We start from the raw sequence: 22,152 nt of genomic DNA on the forward strand, positions 1-22,152 counted from the left end.
GTCTTGCCCAGGTGTTCCACATGCTCAGGGGCTCACTGATCACCATATTTGGGTTTAGGATAGAATTTTCCCCCAGGTCAGATTGGCAGAGAGCCTGGGGGACGGTGGGGTTTTGCCTTCCTCTGGCAGTGTGAGGCATGGGTCTCTTGGTGGATTCTCTGTAACCTGAAGTCTTTAAATCAAGAGTTGAGGACTTCAGTCTCTCAGCCAGAGGTTATGGGCCTATTTCAGGAGTGGGTGGGTGAAGTTCTGTGGCCTGTAGAGTGCAAGAGGTTAGATTATATCAGGCGTTCCCAAACTCGGTTCACGGCTTGTTCAGGGTAAGCCTCTGGCGGGCCACAAGACACTTTGTTTACCTAAGCGTCCGCAGGAATGGCCGCTCGCAGCTCCCAGTGGCCACAGTTCACTGTTCCCGGCCAATGGGAGCTGCGGGAAGTGGTGGCCCAGCCCGCCCCACCTACCGCAGCTCCCATGTGGAGTCTATGAATCTGGTGCCACCAACTTATCCTAGAGCCTTCAGTCCCTATTACTATGCACCCTGTGTTATATTGAAGATCAGCTTAAATGATTTAGTCCCTTCTGTAGGGGGCAAAGGGGATGTGCTTCAGCGAACTGCCCGTCTCTCTTGGAGTCTGCAACACTTCTTTGTGAGGGCTCCTTAATTTCCCTCTGTGTTGTTCACCCCCCTCCTGTAATATGTTGACCTATAAGGCACCCTGCAGGGCTCACTCATTTGGGTAGCTGTCTGGGGAGGCTGAGGCGGGGATTTTCATTTGGAGGGGGCGGAAACTGATTTTTGCAGGAGCTGAAATAGGGAAATGCTGGGTTTGAGGGAAAAGTCTGTTTGTTTACTGCTGCTGCTGTTCATGTTTTTATTATTATTATTATTATTATATTTGTCAAGGCATCTGTAGTCTGGGATGGTTTTTATTTTTATGATGAAATCCATTTAAATAAGTTTTTGTCGTTGGGGTGGTTACCCTGCCAGACGAGTGAAAGTATAAAACCCTGGTAAGGAAAGGAATTTATTTCAGTAATTGAAGGAGTTGTTGTTTTTTTCTTTCCCCCCAGCTATTTAACAATTAAACTTAAAGAACAATTAAGGTGAATTTCATTGGTGCTTTGCAGAACTATTAGGTAATAGTATCTAGCTCTCACGCAGTGCTTTTGCTTTATAGGTCTCAAGGCACTTTTCAAAGAAGAGCATTGTTATTCCCCTTTTAAAGTAGGGGAAACTGAGGCACAGAAACACAAAGTGACTAATGTAAGGTCACAGAGCAGGACAGTGGCAGTGCTGGGAAGGGAACTCAGGGCTCCCAGTGCAGTTCGTTAGCCACTTTGTGTATGGTAACAGATCTTAACAGTTCCAAGGTATTAATTAGGTCTGTTCCTGAGATAAATATGTCATGAAATAAGACCATAAATCTTGATGAGAGGCTTCATTCTGCATCTGGCTCAGGGAAGGTCACACCACAAAGCGTTTTTATTAGAGATGAAGATGAGATTTACCTGATCCTGATAATCTGCGGCCAGCAAAGGGCACTGCTAACATGGTGCTTTGGCAGTCCCGATAAACCTTGGCTTTGCTAGACAATTGCTTGTAATAAGCAATCAATCCCTTTATTCTGATCACAGTTGGGAGAAAAGGAAGGTGTTTACCCATTGTCAAGTATAATGCTCATTCATAATGTGGGTGGAAAAATGTAAAATCACTTTCCTTTAAAAGGTGACAAGAGAGTCTGGATTAGGAGGCACAAGTGACAGCTCTGTTTGTTAGGGGATGAACTGTCCACTCCTCCCCTACAATTGATAAAAGAAAATTCCAAGGCTTCAACATGCTGTGACCTATGCATATGGGTTACAAAAGCACTGACTGAGGACTTAATCCCCCGTCCTTCTTATAGTGTCATAATATGCTAGAAACGAAGATCAAGCAATGATTGGTATGCATTAAACAACAGAGTGGCATGTGGGTTATTTGCACACCTTCTTACTACTGAGAGCAGCACCACCTCCCCTTTCCTCTCTTTCATGTTGTACAAGTTTCCTTTTTTCTAAAGGGTGAAACCATCTGGCATAAATTATAACCATAGGCTAGCTAGGCTCACTCGATTTAGACATTAGCAGGCCTTTGTGCATAGAAAAATTAAAGGAAATTGCATAATGATCATGTGTATTGGATACCAAACTAGCCAGGAGTTAGATATATTTATAGCTACTTCTACAAGTACTAATTAGATGCTAATTACAACCAGAATGGAATGCTGTAATTTCTCATTGAAAATGAAAGAGTGACCTAGGGAGTTGTTAAAATCTGCACAGAGGCATCGTATTAACAATTAGTTGTGTAGGAGGCACTGAATTTTTTTCTGAAGGGAAAACACAAAGGAGACAAATGTTTTTATTCTAATTTATTTATTCATTTATCTTTAAATGAGGAACTTGTAAAACCTTTAACCTGTGAATCACTGTGGGGAAGCATTCCTAAGAGCTTGCGTCCTCTGTGACAGTCCCCCCACTATCTTGGTTAATTGTTCAGTCCTTCCATGGAATTGAAGCTATCATAGACTCCTCAGGGCTACTGAATACTGTAACACCTTATTGAATTTCATCCTATTTACTTCAGACCATTTCTCCAGTTTGTCCAGATCATTTTGAATTTTAATCCTATCCTCCAAAGCACTTGCAACCCCTCCCAGCTTGTTATCATCCGCAAACTTTATAAGTGTACTCTCTATACCATTATCTAAATCATTGATGAAGGTATTGAACAGAACCGGACCCAGAACCGTTATGCCCTTCCAGCATGACTGTGAACCACTGATAACTACTCTCTGGGAATGATTTTCCAATCAGTTATGCACCCACCTTATAGTAGCTCCATTTAGGTTGTATTTCCCCAGTTTGTTTCTGAGAAGGTCATGCGAGATAGTATCAAAAGACTTGTTAGTGTCCATCCTCTCACTTTGCCTCCCTTATTGTGTTTACCTTCACTTTATTTTGTCAAGTCTAGAATTTTGATTATCATCTCTTTACTGTAGGAATCCGCCTTTTTGTCCGTTAAATTAAGCAGCTATCTCCCAGGAAATGTATCAGGGATAAGTAAGTGAAAGGAAAAGGTGCAATTTCAACTGTTTGGGGGTTTTGTTGTTGTTTTTTAATATAACCACATGTTAAAAAGAAAATGTTAATGTTTTAAAAGCCGTAGCATTTATGTTTCACTTATTTCAGAGAGAGAGGTCATTTCATTCTCATTGTCATCTCAACAAAACCAGTAATGCAGTAATCTTTAAAGTAATTACACAGTCTTCCTAATTTTTTTTTCAATATAGTATCATTCATTTAGGATCAGAATACATTCTCTTAAATTAGAGGTTTACATGTGTAATTATATAAAATGATATGTTTGTTTACATCTCTAAATCAAATTTAAATTATATTCTATAATTTATCTTTGATATGCAATTTCACTATGTCAATCGCTAATTTATTACGCTAGATGAATGTGCTGTTTGAGTGTTTAAAATGCCTCTTGCTCACTGTGGATAATAGAGTAGCCCTGATTATTGCTAACCATTTCTGCACTTCCACTATCATGGATACTGGACAATTTTATATTCCAGCGTGCACTATTGAAAAACATAATGTATTCTAGTGACCCTCCTTGATCAACCTAGGCTTGCAGGTTTAATTCTGTACCATCAGGGGAAAACAAGGATGTTTACAGTTGATGGCTGTACTTCTGAACAGAAGTATCCTGTCTCTTTATGCCGTTTCCTGCATACAGCTCACGAATGAAAGTTCTGTGTTGAATTGTGAGTATAATTGCTGTGTACTTGGGTCTTCTAGAAGGCCCATCATCTCCTTTTCAGGAATGAGTTTCTGATCATTTGAGTTAATTGGCAATATTTATTACCTGTCTTTTGACTTCTTCAGTCAGGAGCACTTTTCTTGGGAGCACAAGCATTAGTTTCTTCTTCTATTTCATTGTTGGGCTGAAATTTCCATACCCGTGCCAGATATTTTCAGTTGCTTGTCCCACCTTTTAGGAATCAGTGCCCGATAGGAGCTGACCAACAGGCATTGGTTCCTGTCTATTAAAATCACCTTACCTAGAATTATTAAGAACACCCTCCGAACACTTTTTTATAAAGTGAATTTTTCACTGATGAAGCAGTCTCTTATCTTTCCCACTAGATGGCTTATGTTGGACAATTCCATGAATGGCTAAATCCACAGCAGCTTTTGTTGTAGATGCTAAGCTAGGATACCTGGGTTAGTTCCTTTAGCCTTAAATGACCAAAGAGATTTGAACATCTCACATTTAGGGGGCAGGTTAAAATAAAGGGCTTCCTGGGGTACAGGATATACTTTGTGGTCTCCCTGAAACTCAAGTTTCATTGATGGTTGAGATTCCAGTATGGAAGCCTTCTACTACCTTTGATTCTCTCTTCTTCAGTTCAGAGCTTGGATCCTAGTCTAGTGTTCATGTTTGGTTCTACCTTAAAGAAGCTGGAGGCAGAATCCTCATATCCTGTGAAGAGGAATTAGACTTTTGATCAACCTGAGACCAGGTTCCACAAATTGAGGCTCTCCTCAGGACTTTGGGGGTTTAGGTAGAGAAAGATAAATGTTTCAATATCCTGTGAGGGACCTTTGGATGCGGTTTTCCTTGTTAGGATCTACAGGCGTCCACCAGTGATGGTGAAATTTCTAAGACTGAGACCGAGCATAGGATTATCAAAAGTGCCTAAGTGATTTAGAAGCACAAGTTCCATTGGAAGTCTAGGCGCTTTTAGAAATCTCACTCTCAGTCAAGCGAGTTCAAGCAATTTTGAAAAAAGATGGCCTGCCATTCTTCTTTGAACAAGAGGACCAAGTGTATGTATTTGAGAGGTTATGGGGAAAGCAAGAAACTGGTTTTCCGCTAGGAAACCGTATACATACAGGTTCTAGGAAGGATACCTGAACTTTTCCAGAACACCCGTCTATTGAGGAAAGAACAAATAGTGGTGCGCTAGAGTGTGGGTTCTGTATCAAAACTATTAAAAAAGCTATATACTCTCTCAAAGAGAAGGAATCATTGTCATGGTATTTTATGGCACACAGGAAATAAGTCTCTCAGAATGTGGTCAGTTATTAACAAATTTAAAGCTTCCTTGATTACTCCCCTTTAAGGTAAGATCTGTTTTAGAGAAGGAATGTCCAGTTCTTAAGTTTCTAGTAGAGGACCAACTGCTTCCTTACATCTGGGAAAGCCTCCTATGTAGAAGGGCCAGTCTTCTTTTAGCTGAGGAACACTCCGATGCCAACTCTGTCCACATATCTATTCAAGTGACACCATCATAGGGCCTAATCACATCAGCCATACCATCAGGGGCTCGTTCACCTGCACATCTACCAATGTGATATATGCCATCATGTGCCAGCAATGCCCCTCTGCCATGTACATTGGCCAAACCGGACAGTCTCTACGCAAAAGAATTAATGGACACAAATCTGACATCAGGAATCATAATACTCAAAAACCAGTGGGAGAACACTTTAACCTGTCTGGCCATTCTATGACAGACCTGCGGGTGGCTATCTTAAAACAGAAAAACTTCAAAAACAGACTCCAACGAGAGACTGCTGAGCTGGAATTGATATGCAAACTAGACACAATCAACTCAGGGCTAAACAGGGATTGGGAATGGCTGAGCCATTACAAACATTGAATCTATCTCCCCTTGTAAGTATTCTCACACTTGCTTCTTATCAAACTGTCTGTACTTGGTTACCTTGATTATCACTTCAAAAGTTTTTTTTCTCTTACTTAATTGGCCTCTCAGAGTTGGTAAGACAACTCCCACCTGTTCATGCTCTCTGTATGTGTGTATATATATCTCCTCGATATGTTTCACTCAATATGCATCCGAAGAAGTGGGTTGTAGCCCACGAAAGCTTATGCTCTAATAAATTTGTTAGTCTCTAAGGTGCCACAAGTACTTCTGCAGCAAGATATCTGATTGTCTAGGCCAACTAGGAATTAGTGTCAGATCACTCAAACTATTTCTGTTCTGGTCAATCAGGATCCTACCCCAGATACAGATCAATATGAACATTGGAGCCTATGTTGTCCATCTCCTCTTGCTCTCAAACTATGGGTCAGCTTCACTATTTTGTTTAGGCCTAGACCCATTTGGCATCTGACTGCTGGGACCTGGACATAGTTTTCAAAGGCTACCCTCTGGAAGTTGCTTTGATAACCTGGTGGGTTTTCTTCTTACTGTATCATTGTTCATTGCAGCGCTTGAGAGCAGCAGTTAAAAATCTGGGAATAAGCATCTGTGACAAGGAAGGTGCAAAAACTTCTTAATGTGGAGAAAGCTCCCTAGTTTTATACTCTGGGTACCATCTCTAAGTCGATATATTTGGAGGCCAGGATGAATATCTTAGTGAGAGGAAAGCTTTCCCCTGAAACCAGGATATAGCAAAGCTTCAGGCTGAGATCTCAACTATAATCTATATAGTATCAGTCCATGTGGCTTTGCCATACAGGCTTTACGATTCATGGCAAATTGTGTCTGGCCTTGTCAATTGCTGCTCAGTTTGAATAAGGTTATCAGAATCTGGCCCTACAGTTAGAATCAAAATAATTTCATTTCATTGGAAAAAGCTACTGAGCTCTCCCTGGGTTCGTATTAGTATTAGACCTATGAGGGAAACTCAAATATTTTGTGTGAAAGAATATTTGCGGCAAACTAACTTTCAGTCCTTAGATGCGTTGGTACCTAAGATCCACTAAATGAATATTTCTCAGAAGTCAAATATATGTAAGGATGATATGTATTGATTTTTACACACAGGAAGAAAATCCTGGCTGAAGATAGTCATATGATGAGTCTACAGGTTTGTTTACTTCCTCATAGGGTATTAACCAGTCAGACTGTGTATGTAAATAATTGATAGCAGTGGAGAATATTCCAAATATTTCTAATGCAAACATTTAGAATAATACATATTAAATAAGATTATGAAAAATTGATTAACCTAACGGTTTGTCTTCACTGCATTGTTAACTCAAGGTATAACTCGAGTGTTGCCCCTAACCCACACTCCTGTCCGCACACAAAAATGTTTAGTTTGAGTTAACTGGTGCTTTAAACTCAAGGTAGCCAGCACATTAGGAGGGAAGCTGGAGCTAGTAATGCAATGGGTATGCAGCAGTTTAAATTAGAACTTCTTAGCTGCTAATCCAATAACTCACTGTGTGTAGCTGAGTGTTGTTTGGCAGCATGGTTTTAAAATTCCTTAAAAGGGTCTGGCAGGTTTGATTAGGGGAATTACCTTAGAAGGAGCATTAGCAATCAGGGTACATTGGACCAGGGGCTGTCTCTACTTCTAGGCTCCAAGAGCAGAGGTACCATCTTGAGTTTTGTAAAGCAGCTACCAACACATTTTGGAAGGTGTGTTCTGCCGGCTGCCATAATGATAAGCAGGACCTATGCAGATCATTTGTGTTGCTGTTGGACTACTGCTCTTAAATGCCCATATGCCCAGGCTGATGGAGGAGGAGGATGGAAATAAGTAATTTCATCCCTTGCAGTTTGGTTTCTCAAATCCTATTATGCCAGTCTGCATGTCCCTTTGTTGTTTTGCTCTTTGTTTTGCTTTGGTAGTACTGGAGTTGGGATCCAGTTTCACCTGGTTTGCAACTGCATGAGACAGTACATGTAGGAGGAGCAATTCTACGTATACTGCTCATCACAAATCCTGCATATCCTGTTCCCTTGCTGTTTAAGAAGGCATAGAAATACCGACCTATACAATATGGATGTTAACAACTTAGGGACAGCTGGGCTTTCCGAGGGTGCAAGCCAGGGCTGCATGTGCCCAGCACAGTGTAGCCTGTCTGTTCTTGATGATACTTTTTAGGACCTTTATTTAATTCCTATGCCCGTTAAATATGGGATTCTGGGATCACATCTTTGAAGAGTACAGTTGTAGCATTATTTCCTCATTTGTTTATTTGTCATCCTACATTTTAATCAACATCAATTCCATCTTAGACTTAAAAGGGTAGATTCAGTGTTGCTGAAAAGTCATGTGTTAGCTTCTCCTTTACCTGTCTGCTTTTACTCAAGAGAAAAAGAACAGGAGTACTTGTGGCACCTTAGACTAACAAATTTATTAGAGCATAAGCTTTCGTGGGCTACAACCCATTTCTTCGGATGCATCCGAAGCTTATGCTCTAATAAATTTGTTAGTCTCTAAGGTGCCACAAGTACTCCTGTTCTTTTTGCGGATACAGACTAACACGGCTGCTACTCTGAAACCTTTTACTCAAGATACTCTCTCAGCCTGCATATCAGACCTACATTCCTTGTCAAGTTAACCATATAAGCTGCCAAAAAACATGAGCTTTGTGTTAGCGTAACAAATGTCCTATAAAAGAAGTTTACATTTCCAGTACTGTACATGGTAAACTATCTGAAAGGTAGGCAAAACTGACAGAACTTAATTTTGATTTGCAGCTTTGGTAGGAGTTAAATGACATTTTATGTATTCAAAGAAAGTACAACTTGCATATACAAATAAAATAATGGATGCTGAGATTGGACATGGACTTATCAGATTTTTGCCTAAAAATGACTTTTGATGCAATTTATTAAAAAATAGAACTTTTTTTCTTGTTACACAAAAAGTAGTGATTTACCGTGGGTTTTTCATATACTCATGATTAAAGATAGACCAAAAATTAAAAAAATAAAATCCTCTCAGACAAATCCTGAGCTTGTGTAAATTGATGTGACTCCTTTGACTTCAGGGGAGCTACACTGATTTACACTCGCTGAGAATCTAGCTTTCTGTTTTGAAACCTAAATGGCATCAGGCCCATAATGCAAATAAGTACTTTTGGGTATTTCCCCAGATACAAATAAAAAGCTGCATAAACACATGATTAACCATCCAAGCAAAACTACTGTTTTAAAAAAATTAAATCACAAAGGAATCATTTTAAGTCAAAAATAAACCTATTTTTTTGCATATCACACAAATACCCATGATGACACAAATCAGCAATACTAAAAAGCTAAACACAAAGGCTAACAGTTTTTGGCACTGTCTGGCTTGTTTATTATATTATTAATTATTTCATGTTCATATTTTACCATTGCATAGAGTGCTAGCCTCATTGTTGAACTCATAACTGTTTCTATGCTTACGTGTTCGCTACAGTATATATACGTTAACACCAAAGGTTAGTGAACTGGTTCAAAGAGGGTTTGTTGTCCGGTGGCTAGAACAGCAGACATGGAGTCAGGAGTTCAGAGTTCTGTTCCTGGTGGGGTCACTTATTCACTCTGTGACCTAAGGTGAGTCGCTTACCTGTGTCTCAGCTTCTCTGTCTGTAACATGAGGATGATAATAGTTGTTTATCCTGCAGGGGATGCTTATAAATTGCTTTGAGATCCATGGATGAAAGGCTCTGTAAAAGGGCAAATTAAGACTAGTCTAATTAGTTCTGGACCCAGAACTTGACCTGGGTCTAATCTGTTTTGAAGTTCACAAAAGTTTAGCTGACGCCCCACTTCCAGTGCTTGGCTGGGAGCAGATGTGCTAGAAGGTCAGTTGATAGGATGGCTTGAATGGAAGCAGGAAATCTCACAGCATTATCCATGCTCGTGTACAGCCAAGACTCTGGACCAAGCCCCTGAAGCTGGCTGGCCCAACAGACTTCTATGATTACAAAGCCCTCCCCAAGCCCGAGGACGGGACCTTCTCCCTGTTTGGTGTCCGGTGGGGGTGGCGGGGAGATAACTCCTCTTGACATCTGAATGTCAGGAGCAGCAAGCATCCTCCCTTACTACTGCCTGACAGCCAGGGAGAGACAGACTGAACAATTCCCAGCTGGCAGCTCAGGAATGGGGCTGCCCTTCAGCCAGAGCAGCAAATTATCTTCTCTTCTGGATGGGGGGCATGGCAGTCATCCTAAACCCTCCAGCCCCACCAGCTATCGATAAATAAAGAACTACCGTCACAACTACCACTGGCCTGCTGGGTGACATTGGTCAAGTTGCCTCAGTTTCCCCACCTTTCAAATGAGGATGATACTCACTGAGACGTTGTGCAGATGGATTGGTTAATTTGTGCACAATGCTTGGAAGATTTAAAATGTTCTGCTGAGTACTATTACTTTCACTTATTTGTTACATTAATAAACTTGGCGAGGGGAAAAAATGTTACACCACCATTGGCTGAATTCTGCTCTGACTAAAACCCATGAAATTCAGCTGAAGACACTCGTGGGGGCTGATGTAATTGGCCCAACATCAACAGCCTTTATAGGGAACATAGCCATCTCTGTGTAAGATGATTATTTGATTGAAGAGCGTATACTAAGTATTGTTCAGTGTGGGGTCTAAGGGCTGCTCTTCTCTTCCTGTAGCCATTTCTTTGAAATTATATGAACCATTTTAGGGACTTGCTATGTGTTTGTATTTATTATTATATCATTAATCATGTTTATTACAGTAGTGCCTAAGCACCAGCCAAGAATGGAATCCCACTGTGCTAGGCACTGAACAAACACACAGACAGCGCCTGCTCTGAAGAACATAGCAGAATGGGAGCCAGATGTATTTGGGGCCTCTGGATAGAACTATAATATCAATGTCTGTTGCTTAAAAAAAAACCAACAAACTTACAAAAGCACACGTGTGAGAATTGATCATAGTGACCGTCCCTTTTGCCTGTCCAGTGGCAGGTGCCAGGGTGTTCTACCAACTGGAAGGTTTAGTTTGAACAGTCCATTGTGAACCTTTCCTTTCAAAAGGAGAGTAAGATGTGCTCTCTCTATGGGGTAGAAATCATATCTAGGGTTGCGAGGCAGCCAGTTTTCGACCAGAATGCCCAGTCGGAAAGGGTCCCTGGTGGCTCCGGTCAATGGTGCAGCGAGGCTAAGGCAGGCTCCCTGCCTGGTCTGGCTACACTCGGCTCCCAGAAGTGGCCAGCATGTCCGGCTCCTAGGCACAGGGGCGGCCACGTGGGCTTCGCATGCTGCCCCGAGTGCCGGCTCCGCATCTCCCATTGGCCAGGAACCGCAGCCAATGGGAGCTGTGGCAGTGGCGCCTGTGGGTGCAGGCAGCGCTCAGAGCCCCCTGGTCCCTCTGTCTAGGAGCCGGAGGGGGGACATGCTGCAGCGAGGCAGGGGACAGCGTAAGGGTGTTCGGGTTCATGCGATTAGAAATTTGGCAACCCTAATCATATCACTCACTGTAATGACTGGCCATGCAGCATGCGTGCAAAACCGTTTGGGAAGGTATAGGGTGGATTTGACTATCTGACCTTCAGTCCATACTCTTTGTGTATGTACATTTCTGGCTTAAGAAGAAGTTGGGTACCATTTATAAATAGTGCCTTAGCAAAAAGAGAATGGGAGGGCATATAAAGAGATCTCATATCTTCAGCAATAGTGAGAGCTCTATTGATACATGCCCTTGCTGAGCACAGGTGTCTGTAGTGGTGTCTAAATGCCACAAAAGGGCTTAATGAGTTCTACTTTAAAATCTTGTTGGTACTGAAATATTTTCTTAAATACAGTAAACGCCCGTTAGTAGCACTATATCAGTGCCCTTTTGCTATGTTGCTCCTAAGCAACCATTGCTGTTATTAGGGAGTGTTGATAAGTCACAGTAGGGAACATGTTCCCAGGGGAAATGTTGCTTGTAAGGGGCGGTTACTCTTACAAGGTGTTTCTGAAAACAAGCATCTGCTTGTAGTGACTTCTTCCTTGTGTTCATATATGATGATCTGCATTCACACGGAATACAGAGTTGCATGCATGGCACAAACCTGTCATCCACTGGGATGCCTTCCTAAACCCACACAACTGCAGTCATCTTACAGCCCAGAGAACAAAATTATAACCATCTGAGATCGAAAAGGCCTGCTGCATTTTTCTTTTCCACCCTTTGCCAGCACAGGATTATTCTCAATAACAACAGTATACAATTGGTTCTGATGCTTTGTCGAGTCTAGTCTGGTTTCTATCCCTTTCTCTTGGGAGTCTGTTTTTCAGTCTAATAGATCTCGCTGTTAGTCTGAAATATCAGGAAACACCTCCCTTTGTTAATTTAATCCCATTACTCCTAGTTATAACCCCTATTTTACTGGTGAGTGAAGTGATTCCTCCTAAGTAGAAAGTGACAGTGTGTAAAGTGCTTTAGAGTGCTTTGAGATTAAAGGCACAATATAAATGTAGGATATAATAATTCTAATTAATAACAATTATTATTATTCTGAACAAAATCATGGTCATCATAAGGGTAAATCCTCTCATTAAATAAGTAAGTCTTTTAGCTCAGGAATGGGATATTACTGCTCCTGTTTTTCTAGCAAATGTGAAGGATGAATTCTTGCAAAGTATATGGTACATTGGCATTGTCTTCAATAAAATATATACCTCTGGGATTCTGGTTTCTTAACACTAGTCAGAATCTACCTCCGAGACAGCACACAATGTATCCTGCTATTCAAAGAACACTTTGTGTGAGGTAGAAGTGGAACCTTTTAATTGCTACTGAGGAAAAATAAAAGCTAAAATTGTTTTTAACAACACAGTAAAGTCTGTGAGAGTGTCTCATATTTTCTTTGCTAAGTCTAAATCGTGCATGAGGTTATTAGTGTATAGAAGAGCATTGTTTAAAGTAAAGATGTCTTGATCTTTTTAATGTAAAAAGTTACTTTGTTTAAAAGCTGTTTATACATGGAACAAAATGATGACGTAGTACAACACCGTCAGTGCACAAGAGCTGGAAATCATTATGCATACAAGGAGCTATTACAGAAATAACCTTCGTTGTCAAATATAATAACAAAAAAGAGAGATCAAAAACCTATCAGAAAGTTAAATAACAGAAGACAGATCTTTGGCACAGAAGTAATCGGCATCCCATCCCATTAATTGTTCAAGAACTCTAAAATCTTTAATGAGGTACTTACTGTAAGATTTCACTCATATGCAAATGTTAATTAAAATTGCTAATTACAAGACAGCTAGTGATTCTTTACTGAGATTTTTTAATTTACCATACTAACTACAGTGTATTAACTATATAAACACAATTGTAACCCATTTTCAGTTTTTAATATTGTATTCTTTTTCCCCTTACAGATTCATTTTCAGGCAAACACTGACTGTGGTGATGTCGGAGAGACATCAAGAAAACTAGGCATGATACTGTTCCAAATCATTTCCCCACCACCACCACTACTTTTGGAGAATTCAGCAGATGAACTTGTTTCTTATGGTCAGTGGAGAGACTTATGTTGCTCCAGCAGATATTGACAATCAAATGTTCTCCTTTTTCCACAGGTCTGATTACTACAACATCAAGAAAATTGGATCGAGAGCAGCAGGCAGAGCATTTTCTCGAGGTAAACTCTGATGGGGAATACATATTAAAGGGGTACCTCCGTCTTCAAATCTTACCAATTTCGAATAATGAGTTTAAAGCTTGTTTCTGGTATTACACCTATTGCATAATTTTCCATGTTAATTTTCAGTAAAACCATTTTTTCTCCCTATTTCTAAGACAATGCTTTGCCCTCTCCTGTTGCTGTCACAAAGAGGGGAACTCGACTTACTATACAGGGGAAATAATTCAGTCGACAATTCACAAAATGCTTTCAAACACATGAACAAACTGTAGAAATAGACAGATATTCATTTTTCTCTAATCTCTTTTGGTTATAGCAATTTTTTGTTACTTGTAACAATAAGTTAAAATATTTCAGAGAAGCATGTCATATTTCAGTCGTTTGTGTCCCTTTAATGAATTTCTAATGCAGTTTGGAAGGCACTGATTCTGCAAAGACTTCTGCACATGGATAACTTTGCACCCTGTGATTAGGGCTATATGGCAGCGTTTCTCAAACTGGGGTCCGCGAACCACTGGGGGTCTCCAAGGGGGGTCTGCTGGCCCCACTGATCAACTCCTCCCCCTCCCTTCCTCAACTCCTCCCCCTCCCTCTATCTCCCGGAGGCTACTGAAGCCAAACTGGAAGATTTTAGGCCGGTAAAAGTCCAGCGGCGCAGTGGGGCTAAGGCAGGCTTGTGACGGGTTGCATCACAGAAACCCCCTTGGGAGCTGCCACCCGATGTGCCAAGACTACCCCTGCTTCTGTTTTCCCTGCCAGCTCAGGACTACAGCACCCTGTCTTGCTAGGTCAGACACTCCTGTCTGACTCCAACACAGACCAAGGGTCTGAATCACTTGTCCCAAAGCTACAAGTTTACCCAAAAACAGCTCACAGGAGTGTGCTTGTCTTTAGCACTCAGATGCCCAACTCCCAATGGGGTCTAAACCCAGATAAATCCGTTTTACCCTGCATAAAGCTTATGCAGGGCAAACTCATAAATTGTTCGCCCTCTATAACACAGATAGAGAGATATGCACAGTTGTTTGCTCCCCCAGGTATTAATACATACTCTGAGTAAATTACTAAATAAAAAGTGATTTTATTAAATACAGACAGTAGGATTTAAGTGGTTCAAAGTAGTAACAGACAGAACAAAGTAAGTCACAAGCAAAATAAAATAAAATGCGCAAATCTATGCCTAATCAAACTAAATACAGATAAGTTCCTCACCAGTTCCAGAATGCTCCCTTTCACAGGCTAATCTCCCTTTAGCCTGGGTCCAGCAATCTCTCACAACCCCCTGTAGTTACTGTCTTTTGTTTCAGTTTCCTTCAAGCATCCTGGGGGGGTGGAGAGGCTCCTTCTTTAGCCAGCTGAAGACAAAATGGAGGGGTCTCCCATGGGTTTAAATAGACTCTCTCTTGTGGGAGGAGACCCCCCTCCTCCCTCCTATGCAAAGTCCAGCTCCAAGATGGAGTTCTGGAGTCACCTGGGCAAGTCACATGTCCCTGCATGACTCAGTCTTTACAGGCTGAAGCCATTGCCCACATGGAATCTTGCATGTCTCTAGGAAGACTTCTTATGTGGATTGGAGCATTCCAAGATGCATTGTTCCCCAAGTGTTTCCTGATCAGGTACTTAACCTGGAGAATTCCTTCCTAAAGAAGCTGACCAAATGCCTCCCAAAGCTTACTTAGAAACCAAGCAAGCATACAGCCCATATTCTTAACCTCAAGTAGAAAATGATATATATATGTACAAATAGGATGAATAGATATAGTAGACCATAACCTTTACGGAGATATGTTACCTGGCACAGGCAGCACCAAACATATTCCAGTTATGTCATACATACATTTATAAGCACCCCCTCCCCATAAAGCCTTATGGGGTACAGTCACAAGGCTCTCCGCCTGCCTTGGACCTGCGCCACTCCTGGAAGCGGCCGGCACATCCCTGCGGCCCCTGGGGTGGAGGGTGGGGGGCGGGGGGCAAGGACAGGTCTCCGCGTGCTGTTATTGCCCCGAGCGCCGAATCTGCAGCTCGCATTGGCCGGGAATTGGCCTCACCCCAACCCCCTGCCTTAGCCCAGAGTCCGCACCTCATACTCCCTCCAAGAGCCCGCACCCCATACTCCCTCCTGCAGCCAAACTCCCACCCAGGGCCCGCACCCCCTCCTGCACCTGCACCTCCTGCCCCCAGCCTGGTGAAAGTGAGTGAGGGTGGGGGAGAGGGGATGGAGTGAGCAGAGGGCGGGAAGAGGTGGGGCAAGGGTGGGGCCTTGAGGGAAGGGGTGAAGTGGAGGCAGGGCCCGGGGCTGAGCAGGAGGGTTCGGGGTCCCTGAAATATTTTAAATCAAAATGGGGGTCCTCGGGTTGCTAAAGTTTGAAAACCGCTGGTACATGCGATTGTTCCCATTGTGCAATTAAACATGTTAAAGTTTTTGAAGGATTGAGGCCTAAGATTGCATCTTGAATCTATATGCAAAGCCCTATAATGTGAGTGGAAGTAAACTCTGGTTTTGCTCACTTTGGCTGGATCATCAGGATGAATCATTTTTGAAATTTCAAATTTAAACTTATCAACTACAGTTTCCAAGTAAGAAATTACTCTCTGCAGTGGAAGATTTATGTCAACTTCCCACTCTGGAAATTTCCATTACTTGCATCTGAAGAAGTGAGGTTCTTACCCACGAAAGCTTATGCTCCCAATACTTCTGTTAGTCTCAAAGGTGCCACAGGACCCTCTGTTGCTTTCTGCATAGTATGTGTCCTCTCATCTGAATAACTATCTGTAATATGTGTAACTCTCACAAAACTTTACCTGTGTATTGCCAGGTCCAATACGTGATTTCTACCTCGTTGCTCTAAAAACCATGTGATAAAATGTTTCCATCCTTTTCCATATACGGGGCTTGATTCTGATCTCACTCTAATTTACAGGGACGTAACTCCCCTGCATTTACTGAAATTACTCCTGATTCACATTGGTGCAAGTGGAAAACGAGGGCTACTGTGTAAGACCATCCAATAGACACAGCCATCCATATAATATGATTTCAGAAACTCTCCTCATAGCAGTGTTAGCTAAAGAATATGTGGACATATTAAGCACCTTTACAGGATCAGAGTGTTTTTTTTGTTACAATCACTATTTGGCAGAAGAATGTAGTAATCTCTGGTTTCAGATATTCCTCCCCCTGGTTAGTACTGCTTGAGGAAAATCCTGAGCACTTGGCTTAGTACAGAGCAACAAGAGAGGAGGGTTAATTTCTTATCTGACCTGCTAACTTTTTTTCCTCTATATGTTTCTGTACAATCCCAAATATCCAGGCTATAAATAAATGAGGAGGAATAAAGGGATTTTTTTTTCTCCTTTAAGGGATTTCTTCAGTTGGAAAGTTAGCTAAGGAATTCTTTATTCCGATAACTGGAGATTTGAGCTTTTACTGCTAGGGAAGATAGCCAGCTGAAGTGAATTTGGCATAGATTTTGGAATATATATATTAATGAGAAACTTGGGTCTGAGACAAGATGGGTGAGGTAATATCTTTTATTGGACAAATTGGGGTCTGGACTGTAAGTCTTTTCTGCGTCTGTGTTTTCTCAGGGGATCTGAATGAACTACACCAGATGCCAATTTTCCAAAGGATTCACCCCTTAAAAAGGGAAGCGTTATACATCTTTAATGGTGGGGGCAGAGGGGAACTCTCTCGTATTATTTATAAAACTCAGGCTTTAGCCCGCTGGGCTGGATGCTTTCCTCAGATTTTTGTCCAGTTTGAAAGATATTGATTGGTCTACAAGTTTTTGAAGGGTGCATACGTAAAGGAATGAGATGAAGTGTTTAGGGTGATCCAGGAGGTTTAGAATTGGGATTAATAGGATGAAACTGAGCACAGAAAAGTGTAGGCAATCGGGGAAGTAGAAATGCGAACAGCAAGGTCTGGAATAGCCTCTTGAAGAGAGTGGAAGGAGCCCTGTTGCTTGAGACTTTTAAAACTAAACTGGGCCAAGTGGGCAAAAATTTACTGCAGGGAATAGAATTGTGCATTGACAGGGAGATGAACTAGCTGACCTAGTGGGTCTTTTCATTTGCTAATTAAAAGTTAACAGTTGCCATTTCTACAGCATACTTGGAGGCAAGTTCAGCATGACAAAAACAAATAGGCTGTTGATGGTTCAGAACTGAGCTGTCTAAGGTGGGCACGGTTTTTATGACATACTTGAAACATTTTGTGAAATGTTTGACTCTCAATGTGTTTAATTAACCTCCTAGGGAGTCCTTAATTGCCAAGATTACCATGGTCTCCCAATAGTACGATTATTACCCTTCCGGCTTTGTTTCATACCCTTTCTCCAATAAAAGAGTATAAAAAAGAGTAAAACTGGCTCCCTCTGAAAGGATCTTATTAGAGCTTGACCCAGCAACCTCTGTTTCCGTTTGCATGATGCATATATGAGGCATTGATGGACCTTTCCTGGTTAGAACGCCTTTTAATTATTTTTTAAATAGTCAGGCCCTTTTCTCAACTTGAATTTGATTGAGGCATTGTTCCCAGACAACAAAGTACATACAGAGTAAATTCCATTGGTGAAAGGTCTGTCTCCGCCCCATTCACAATAGCTGTTAACGAAACAAGGCAAAATGAGATTGTGGCGGCTAATGGTTATGATACTTTGCAGTGTTATAGCACATTTTCATTCATAGCTCTCCAAGCGCTTCACGCTGGTGCTTTACAGGCAGAGCAAATAGGGCACAAAGTGGTCAGGTAACTTGCCCAAGGTCACAGAGTAAACTAGTGCCAGACCCTGGTCTCCTGATTCCAGTACCCATGCTTATTCCACTCTACCACAGCTGCCCAATATAAACCATCCTTCTGTTAATCTAGGTACTTATATGTCCCCTGATTCACACCATAGTTGCGTGCCTCACAATATTTCATGAATTGATCTTCACAATTCCTTGTAGGATAGGGGACTGTTTACCATGACCCCATTTTACAGAGGGGGATTTGAAGCACAAAGACAAAGTGACTTGTCCCAAGTCACACAGAGAGTCTGTGGTAGCATCAGGAATTGAACTCAGATCTCCTGACCCCCCATCTAGTGCCTTTGTCTCATAGACTATGCCTTTTTGTAGTTATCTGTTTTCCAGTGTCTGTCTTTTTATAAAAAGAACAGACTAACACGGCTGCTACTCTGAAACCTGTCTTTTTATAATGAACGCCCATGGCTGTAGTTAAAGGATTCTTCACAAGTCAAAGAATACATACAAAAGAAGACATTAACTTTCAGACCTACTTATGTGATAGACTTTACTCTTCCTGAATTCTTATCTAGATTCCTGACTAAAAGATTCAAATTGTTTGGGGGGCGGGAGGTGCTGATTGGAGGTGTTGGTTTATTTCTTTGAAAAAGGCACCTTTTAAATCTGCTATGAAAAGTATGTTATCCCTTTTTTTAAAAAAAAGGTTTGATTTCTTTGACATTTGTAAAATCATGTAATAATTCTAGGGTTTAGGACATTATTACATGGTTACTGTCTAGTAGCATTTTTTTCATGGCAGATGTAATTTGGTCTCAGTGGATCACATACTGCATGGTTTCTCACTTTACTGTATACTTACTAGTGGGATGGTTCTAGTTTAAATTAGGGGAAAATTATCAACTTGTTATATTACTTTCTAACATACAACAACCCAAATGCAGTTTTCTCAGATTATTCTGCAGAATATCTTAAATGGATCCATGCTTTAATTGTTAAACTGATGAAAGGAATGAAATTGTGGTAGTTATCTGCTTGCTAAGCAAGTGAATTAAAATAAATACCTATTTCAAAATGAGATGTGATTACAATTTGCAGGGAATCTACCTTTATTCCCCTGTAATAACTGGACATTGCAGCATTTTTATTACATCTTTCTCAGCTGCTCCTTCCTGCCTTCATCCAATTTCCCTCCTCTGTCCCAGATTTGTGTCTCTGTTGTTTTCTAATATTTCCTGGTTTTTGGAGTCTTGTCTCTCGTTTTTTCTTGCATAGTTCTTATTCACCAAAGATGTAAAAGCTAACAGTGGGCAGCATTATTGGAATGTTAGCTCTGGGAAGAGAGTGAAAAGTTTAGGTCTGCCTTTTGCAGCAACTGTAGTGACAGCTGTCTGAGATACGGAGGCTGAAAGTAAACCATTTCATGACGGATCTACAACCTTGTTCTTTGTCAGCTTATTCTGAGACACCAGGAATATTAAATAATTCCTGTTCTGCTCTGCTGTGTACATGTGCAGCTTGATGGGAGTTTAATCCAATTTACAGCTCATTGACTTGCACATTCGTTCTGTAAAATAGATCTGAGTATATGTTCTCAATTTCAGTGGTTTCAGAATGAGCTGTTGCAAATGTTGGTTCAAGCCATCCTGGGCAGGCATCTGTAAAATTTACATGCTCCTGATGAGTTTCGTTAGCTAGGACTCTCTTGCACTGCAAGCCCTGTATTTAACAAGGGGATTAGCCTTTTGTATAGAGAAGATTCAGGTTTTAGTGTACAATTCTCAACAGAGGCTCCAAAACCTGAGAACAGCATGATTTGAAAGTTCATAAAAGATAAAGTAAAATGTTGCTTCCGCCTTTTACCTCACTCAGGGCCGGCTTTAGCAAGAGCGGGGCCCGATTCCTGGGGGTGGGGCTTGCCACCAGCAAGCCCTGACCCCAGGAATCGGGCCGCGCTCCAGCCGGGGTCGCAGGGCTTGGGTCCGGGCTGGAGCCGCTGGGGCCGGGGGTGCTCGGCCAGCATGCTCAGTCGGGGCTGGCACCCCGGGGCCCGAGCCGGGCCGGAGCCACCGGGGCTGGGGGTGCTCGGCCGGGGCCGGGCCGGCGCGCGCCACCAGGGCCGGCGCCCCGTGGCCCGAGCCGATCCGGCCCGGAGCCGCTCGGGCCGGTGCCAGAGGTGCTCGGCCGGTGCCGGGCCTGGGCCGGAGCCGCGGGGCCGGGCCGGTGCGCTCGGCCGGAACCGGGGCCAATGCCCCGGGGTCCGAGCCGAGCCAGAGCCGCCAGGGCCCGGGCCGGGGGTGCTCGGCCGGGGCCGGAGAGAGCCGCTCGGCCGGGGCCAGACTGGGCCGCACCTCCCCGGATTCCTCCTCCCGCCCTCCCGCAGTTTACCTGCTGCTGCCTGCCCCTGCTTGTTTTCAGACTTCCCGCGAACATCTGATTCGCGGGAAGCAGGGGAGGGGGAGGAGCAGGGGGCGGAGCGTTCAGGGGAGGGGAGGGAGGGATGGGGTGGACAGCTGCGGGGCCCTTAGGCACGGGGCCCGATTCAGCGGAATCGGCCTGAAGCCGGCCCTGATCTCACTAGTAATATAGGGTACAATTTCAAAAGTGTCTAAGTACCTTAGTCAATTTTGAAAATGGGACATAGGTTTCTAAACACTTAGGGCACATCTACACTGCAAAGAAAACCCCATGACACCAAGTCTCATAGCCTGGATCAACTGACTCAGATTCTCAGGGCTTGGGCTGTGGGGCTAAAAACAGCAGCGTAGATCTTCCTGCTTGGAGTAGTGCTCAAGCCACAAGACCCTTCCCCCTCGCCAGGTTTCAGAGCCCAGGATCCAGCCTGAGCAGGTATACCTACGCTGCCGGTTTTAGCCCCACTGCCTGAGCCCTTCAAGCCTGAGTCAATTGACCCAGACTCCTAGATACAGCGCTGCGGATTTTTCTTTGCAGTGTGGACATACTTTTAGGCACTTTTGAAAATTTACTCATAGTCTTTCCATGTTTAAATTCTTGACAAGGGACTCTGTAGTTTCTTACCTTATTCTGTAGTACTTCTTTAACTAAATGATTGATCAAAAGGTAGTTTCAGTAGCATCTCCATAAAGAACAAAAAATAGCTGCTAGTAGTCACTGTAGATGAGCATGGGTGAAATGTTAACTATCTTAAAAGTTTAACTATAACTTAATGGTTTTTAAGAAGCAGTTGTGACAGGCTTGCCCTTGAAATTTCAGCTCAAGGATCATTATTAATAAGGGGAAGAGAGAGCCTTGGCCGACTCCCTGCTTATTTTTAACCAACTTTGTTCAATCAGAATGTTGTAGCAGTACCTTTCAAATGCCTTGCTTTTGTAGCAAATCTGTAAATACCGGCCTCATCAATCTTGCTGCTGTGTGATTTAGTATAGTTCTGAGAAGGAGGTCAGTAACAGTGCAAGAGACTGTAATGAAGATAAATGGGCAGATCTGATGTAAGTGCCAAAATTCCAGGGCTCCAGTGAAACGTGTTGGTTACCATTTACTGTGAGTACAGTAGCAAAGAGCACTATATAATCTCTGTTATGTAGCGTGTATTTATGTGCAGTAATCAGAGGGAAACAATTACCTCCCCCCCAAAATGCAGTCAGAAATATATCCTTCTAAAAAGTTAGTTTGCATCCATAATGAAAAATTGAAACTGCAAGGGTCATTTTGATATGTGGCTATGTTGTTAACCAATTTGAAATTTGTCCTGAATATTAAATTGGGGAAGAGTATTATTGGAAGCTGTGGCATGACCACAAGTGGGTAAGGATCTTGCTTTCTGACATCTCACCCAAAAGATAGCATTTAAAATATCACAGTGTCCTCCTAGCACCATGTCAGGGCATTGGTTTAGTACGGAGCCATATGGAAGAATTTCATCTCACCAACACTACTTTCTGCAGTGTCCTTGGTTTTCTGTGGAAGCCTCCCATCCATGTACTGACACACCTAAAC

The 22,152-nt window shown here is 42.4% G+C and overlaps 1 protein-coding gene across 1 annotated transcript in view; it reads left to right on the plus strand.

Annotated features, from left to right (window-relative positions):
* FAT3 (FAT atypical cadherin 3) overlaps positions 1 to 22,152 on the plus strand; it is a 570,769-nt gene that overhangs the window by 371,979 nt on the left and 176,638 nt on the right. Inside the window, exon 4 of the mRNA XM_026651587.2 lies at positions 13,361 to 13,422. Within this exon, the coding sequence (XP_026507372.1) occupies positions 13,361 to 13,422 (62 nt within the window). The remainder of the gene's footprint in view (positions 1 to 13,360; positions 13,423 to 22,152) is intronic.

This window comes from Terrapene carolina, unplaced genomic scaffold (assembly GCF_002925995.2).
Source record: "Terrapene carolina triunguis isolate 2854851 unplaced genomic scaffold, T_m_triunguis-2.0 Scaffold97, whole genome shotgun sequence".
In the NCBI taxonomy this organism is placed as follows: domain Eukaryota; kingdom Metazoa; phylum Chordata; order Testudines; family Emydidae; genus Terrapene; species Terrapene triunguis.